The following is a 6894-nucleotide window of genomic DNA, read 5'->3' as shown; positions in this document are numbered from 1 at the left end:
CAGCCAATAGCGAAAGGCGCGAGTCACATTTATGACACAACTACATTTGTTTTTTTATGTAGTTTTTTTTATGAAGATGATGTTATTCAAATTTCTTTTTCATAAACTTCTGCTATATCTTTTTTAAATTTATTATTTACCTAATTACATTTAGTTTAATGAAATTTTTTAACTGTCTAGGTAAATAAAATTAATTCTAGACAAATTGTATCAAAAGATGCTATATTAACTGTGATTATCAAATTCAGCTTTTAACTACAAACGCTTGGAATAATGATACAATTAAGTCACAAAACTTTTTATAAAATTCTAAGATAAAATTCATTTTTAGGTATTATTTTTATGTTACATCTATTAGAGCATAAAGCGAAATTTTCAAACAAAGAACATTTTTTATTAAGAAAATATAAATGTCTGTGCGTATCTATTAATCTTCAAAAAACAATGAAAGCTCGTGCGCTAATCGTACCCATCACTGCCGTGGTACAGCGGCTACAGTATATGGGCAGATCGTGCGGGAGAGAAAGATCAAGCGCTCCACCCACGCCCACGTCTCAACCTGTTCTGTTTCTCCCGTCGAGCCACGGTTACAGGTGCCTGCCCGTTGCTGGAATTCTTCATCGATGATCTCCGCTACGTTTTCTTGCAAACTCATATCTTCGAATCATCACATGTGTATCAAATCATAGATAGCAATATCTAGTCTGCATTCTCTCTATCGATACGAATATTTTATTTACATCAAATTGAATGCAGTTTATTTCTTCCTTTTCACAAGAAAATTGAATTCCACTATATCTTGTTGTATATTCTTACAAAGTCAATATTTTCTTATATTTTTTAAATCTTTGATTGTTACACTTTCGGACTTGAGAGCTTTGTTTAAATTTTTTAAATTTTGGCCAAGGCAAAATTTCTTAAATACATAGAATATAAAATAAAATTATTTTTGACGCGCATTTTGTTGGCTTAGGATAATTTCAATGGAAAAAAAAGTAAGGGAGATGAAGAAAGTAATGAAATATTGCAGCAGATTTTCTAGCAGGGTACTTCTCGATTCTGACCGAAGGGAAATAAGAAGAAATCAAATCGGTGGGAAGGTAGCGGCTAAGTACGCCCACACCGTCCTCTTTAGGGGACCTGTTCTCGACATTTACGTTCTGATATCTTTTCACTTCGTTTACGAGTCCCCTTTACGTTTTACGACCGATCATCGAGACCCTTTCTCTCTGCGAATGAAGGTGGAGAAGGGTAGGACAAGTGGCGGCGCCGAGAAGAATAAAAGAATAGCCACTGTGGCAAAGAAGAAAGGACCGAAACGCGCCGAGCACTGTCAAACAAGATTCACTGCGGATCTTTTCTAATCGAAGCGCTATTCTATGAAGTGGATATTTAGATTTATTATCTATTCTCTCTTTCTCTTTTGATTAATGTGGTTTTGTAATCAAGTCGCGCAAGCATCAATCTATAAATAGACATATAAATGTAACTTATGTTAAGGAGACATCTAACCAAACACTTTATTCGAGAGGAACCTCCCGTTACGAACGCATGTTCTTTTCTGCGATGCCACTGTACATGTCCTATAAAAGTTGTCATCTAGCTAATAAAAATAATCATTAGCCAGTTAATATCCATCTTACCTCTTTAAGAGAATAACATAAGAACTTTTGAATGCATAAAGCAATTTTTTGTGCAACAAAGATACAACAACAACGAGTCCTTATTCTAGAATCCCGAGGACGCCCCGGTGATGGTGCAAAGTTGAAGGACGCATGTGGACTATAGAATAAATCGCGCGATTCAGTCGCATTAAGTCACTTAAGCGACGTCATTTAAGCGGCTATCGGAGTCCGTCTCCGGCTGCCACGACGAGACTCTGGCCAGGAATTCGCATGTTTCTCCGTGAACGGATTTCTCGGTATTCATTGGAGGTAAGCGGGGCCGGTCGCGAAGATCGGTCTCGAAACGGCGCACTACGCACGTACGCGTCGGTATGCAGCACGCTGGAGCCGCTGGAAAACCGTTGGACAATTCTCTGCATCCGCGTCCGCGACGCGACATACCGCGTTTTTCCAGGAAGCCGAGCAAAATCTCTATTCTACGACCGTGACGTGCTATCGAGACCGAAGGCAGACCTGCAATCGAGATTATGCACGCACACGTGGCGCCAAGATACCGTCGCATTGAGTGTCATTGCATGTACTGGTTTTGAAAAGACACATCATTCGATTTCTCCTATTCAATGACGCATTCAATCTGTAAAACAGAAAAATAATCCAATTCTTATTTTAAATTCTATTTCTTCTTTTATTAGTTTCACTTGAGATCTATTATTTTAATATGCCTTAGAACTCTTAACATCATTGATTAAGACAACGCAAAATCCTAAAATTCATGTAACGTACATAATTAACTAATATCGATATAAGGATATGATCGCATCGCAAAAAAAAACAATTATTTATACAATACTTCTCTAGGATTTTCTTGATTTTTTACCTACAAAAGAGCTGCTAGATAAGAACAGCCATTTCTGGAATTAAATTTAGAGTATCGCACAACGAAAATTCGCCCACGCTATAAAAAAAATTGCGATATTAAATGCCAGTCATCGGTTGTCTGTTCGTTGATTTATACGCTCATACTCGCGATTTAAATTTCAAATATTCAGCGGATACATCTCTCGAGTTACATCGCGCGGTCTTATGACAAAGTGCCATTGTCACGTCGGACAAGACGAACGGTGTGATTCACACCATACACATACACGTATACATACGTTAGTGGATTAAAATAAATATTTTAAAAAATCTCACTTTCGTGGGAATTAAGACCCAATCGAAAATTTTGTGTTGAACCAAGAGAACACAGCGTATCATGAGGCCTGTTCTTTTCGGTTGAACTTTTGCACCAGTTCATTTTTCTTCTTCTTCTTTCCTCCTGAAGAGAAAATGAAGAAAAATGAACTGATGCAAAAGTTTCAGCTAAAAAGAACAGGCCTATATTATTCACCTGTCACTTCGTAAAATGCTCAAAATACTCAATTTTCTCTACTTTCGAAAACGAAATAACCTTTTAATATATATATATATATAGATATTCGAATTAATTAATCCAGGACGGATCTCTTCTATTTCGAATTAATTTCCTTAATAAACGACTGGCTCGCTATTTGTCATCCATAAGTGATGTGCCGTCTATTTTTACAAAGTGGACGAGGTTCTTTTATCGAAAACGTTAAAAAAGTTCCGTTAGTCGCGGAGTGACCGAAAACGGGGCTGCATCGCGATAATCGGCACGTGATCGAGCGCGATCTCGTCGAGAGGCGATCGTCTCTCTGCTTTTAATGGCGGCCACAGCGTTAATGACAAATGGTCGGTTAATATTGCACAAAAACGAATATTCTAATCGCGTCTCGTTACGACTTGGCGATTTTTCACCGTCTCTTCCATTCTCCAGAAAACCTCCGTTACCTCGATTATCAGTCATTCTGATTGTGAGGCTAACCTCACGCAGTTCACACGTGTTAGTCTTGCGCTTCAATACTCATTCTTGTAGGATTGGTAAGACGGCAAATTATAACTTATATGTAAACGGTCGCTTATATAAGTTGATTTTTATCGCTCTTTGGAATATTTTTTGTAAAAATACTTCAAATAAATATTCAGCATTTTCATTTTTGATGTTAACCTATTTGCTTTTAACCTAAGTCACGTAATTGAAAGGACTGATGAAGGAATATAAAAAACCGGGTTTTATTTTATAATATTCATATGTCACTTCATATCATATAATGAAAAAATCTTTCATCGTAAAAGATATAATAAAGCCTATTTGTACTGTTCTATTTTAACAGATATAGTCACTAAATTTTTTATTTTTAATATTTCTTGTTAACTTATTGCGCTTACGATAGCAAAAATATGTGTAAACACTTTCAAGTACGTAAATTTCCGTATTATTCATTGTAATCAATAATATTATTCACAATACATGATCAAATTAAACATGTATTGATTAAATTTTATATCTATCGAAACATCATCATTAACCATGTTGCATTTATAGCGGTGCTATCATAAATAGCATTATATATTATTATGAAGTCATAGTTTATTAGCGCCTGCGAATCTAAATCTCGTCCATTTAAATGTTGCTACGATATGTCAATTACTATCATTAGCAGTTTAACGTTGTTAACAACAACGTTGCGCCAACAAAATAGCACCTAATTCAGTGGCGCTCAAATGTCAACCTATAATAACATATAATTGGAAGTTATTTCTCGCGAAAATTAATTTGTGTTCGATTAAAATTATATATCTTGAAGCTCGAGATTGAACCACATACTTTCGATTATTTCTAACATGAAATTAAAAATAGATTTCGATCGAAGCAAGAATAACGGAATAAATATACTACATCAACCATGATAATGTACCATGTGAGCAATTTATCAAAAATGATAATGAAGCAATGCACGTATGTGACGATTTAATCTAAACGTCAGTTCATTTGTCCATTGCTTTAGTTATTTAAGTACTGTTTAAATACGCTCCGGATTAGAAAAGTCATTTAAATTCGCGCAAATAACATGAGCATCTTCGAATAACAACATCACCGTCGTTCGATTGTTTCAGGACGAGGTAGGAGGTAGTACGGTGATAGCCGAGGGTATCGTAGGTGGTATAAGGGGCCCAAGCGGCGGGTGCCGCGCATCCTCGATGACGATGGCCGAGAGCGCCGTGGAGGACGCCGCAGCCGCGCCCTCGGGCCCGGCCAAGCCGCCACCACCTTCTTGTACGAACAATAACACCCTTGCGGCGACAGCCAACCGTAACCATCGGAACCCCCGCAAGAAACGAAGACGACTGGAACAGGTAGTCGATACGCTGCAAGCCCATCGCAGTTCGCCATCCGAAGGCGAAGTATTGAAGTTCGAAGGCAGTGGTCCCGTATCTGAAGAGGAAGATGTTTTTGGCTCGCCCAGATCATCGTCTTCGCGATCTGCTGTGGATACCACCGCGGTAATGGGCCAACTGCCGTTGAGGTTAAAGGACGCGGAAGCAGTGACGTCAACCGAGGAAGAATTCAACGAGATCAATCAGCAGTATCACTATCATCCCCACCGACCATACTGCTACTCGTATCACCATCACCATCGACATCGTTATTCTCCCTATCAAAACAGCCACCGATTGTCAGCGACCAAGTACTCTGACTGTACGTGCAACCAGTGCTCGCTGGCTGCGTCGGCAGCAATGATGTTGCCGTCGGCGACCTCCCTACAGACGCCACTATCGCGAACCAGCTTCACATATAGCAGTATATGCGGCACATATAGCATATTTGAACAGTACATGCATACCAAGTACCTGTCGTCGTCGTCAGGCGACATCTTCCGCGGACGCAGTCACTCCGATTCAGATGTTGTGTCCAGGTGGGACGAAACGCGGGTTCCGGCCGCAACCACTTCCTTTTCTTCTGTCGTCAATCATCCTCCGAGAAGTGGCTCTCTCGAGAGCGACAGTACAAGTCCTCAAGAATCACCATTGGATCTCTCCATGAAGAATCTGATGCTACAATCTACCGCGGCTGCTTCGGCGGTCTCCAATAGGTCACCGGCTCTTCAGATGCTACCGTCCGGTATCGTAACGCGAGGTTCCGTTAGCGTGCCAGTAGTCAGAGGCGATGTTGCATCACCCACGACAAAAAAGAGCGTTGCGGTACGGTACAATTTGGAGGTTTTACCCGTCGTTGAGGAAATGGCGCCGGGCACGGACGTGGCTTATGTCTGTCCAGAGTGCGGGCAGATGTTCAGTCTGCATGATCGTCTGGCAAAGCACATGGCATCCAGACATCGTCGACAAGGTCTCCACGATGCCTCAGCGAAAGCGTACCTCTGCGATGTCTGTCAAAGGAGTTTCGCGAGGTCGGACATGTTGACAAGGCACATGAGACTGCACACCGGTGTCAAACCGTACACATGCCGGGTTTGTCGACAGGTGTTCAGTAGATCCGATCACCTCAGCACCCACCAACGAACCCATACCGGCGAGAAGCCATATAAATGCCCGCAATGTGCCTACGCAGCCTGTCGCAGGGATATGATCACCAGGCATCTGAAAACCCACAATCGATGCGCGGACGGCCCTATTCCGAAGACCGAACCCGGTTTACTCGCTGGTGAGGAATGTTCCACTTTCGATCAGAACGTGGCGGCGCCATCAGCGGTTATCAAGGCTGAATGACAACGATCGGTCGGATGACCCTGGTTGCATTCTAGATCCAGGTCCCAGCGAGGATCTCGCGTTAAGATCGATCGAGGATCTTCAGGAACCTTCGCGAATCGATCAGGACTTTGCGGGAACATGTTGAGAGAGCGAAATCGTCGCTCGACAATCTCCATGACATTAGCTGAGCGTTAGGAAGAAATTAATACTTGAAGAGATCACGATCTTGATGGAACAAGATAATTAGCGAGAGGGAAGATTTGTTCTGTTATAATTCGATTTTGCGAGAATCCCGACGAATACTAATACGAGTCTGTGATCGAGTTTAAATTTTTGGGAAAGCTATTTTGGAAAAAATTTGCAGCTAGACGTGTTAATTTCATTCTTTCACATATTGAAGCCTTTTCCTACAAGAAGTTTATAATATAATCATATCAATACATTTAAAGAATTTGTTAATAGAAATTTTTAATGTTTGTGCAAATCTAACAATTGTTTTTTTCTTTTTTTTCATTTATGATTGTAATAAATTGAAAAATATATTAATAATGTATAATATTGTTTACGAAGTGTTACTTTATTGTAACATTTTGCGATTTTTTATTGTATTTGCAAACTTGAAATTTCCCCTATGCTCTACTCAGCGAAAGAGTTAAAT

At 40.1% G+C, this 6894-nt stretch overlaps 1 protein-coding gene across 1 annotated transcript; it reads left to right on the top strand.

Moving 5' to 3' along the window:
- The first annotated feature begins 1004 nt into the window (after positions 1–1004).
- On the top strand, positions 1005–6573 carry klu (zinc finger protein klumpfuss). Its single transcript, XM_018452470.1, has 3 exons — positions 1005–1013; positions 3534–3566; positions 4644–6573. Exons 1-3 carry the CDS (start codon positions 1005–1007, stop codon positions 6252–6254), a joined length of 1653 nt encoding a protein of 550 aa, XP_018307972.1. The 3' UTR covers positions 6255–6573.
- The last annotated feature ends 321 nt before the right edge of the window (positions 6574–6894 follow it).

This window comes from Mycetomoellerius zeteki, unplaced genomic scaffold (assembly GCF_001594055.1).
Source record: "Mycetomoellerius zeteki isolate Tzet28-1 unplaced genomic scaffold, Tzet1.0 scaffold35, whole genome shotgun sequence".
NCBI lineage: Eukaryota > Metazoa > Arthropoda > Insecta > Hymenoptera > Formicidae > Mycetomoellerius > Mycetomoellerius zeteki.
This window is presented reverse-complemented; position numbering and strand designations above follow the sequence as displayed.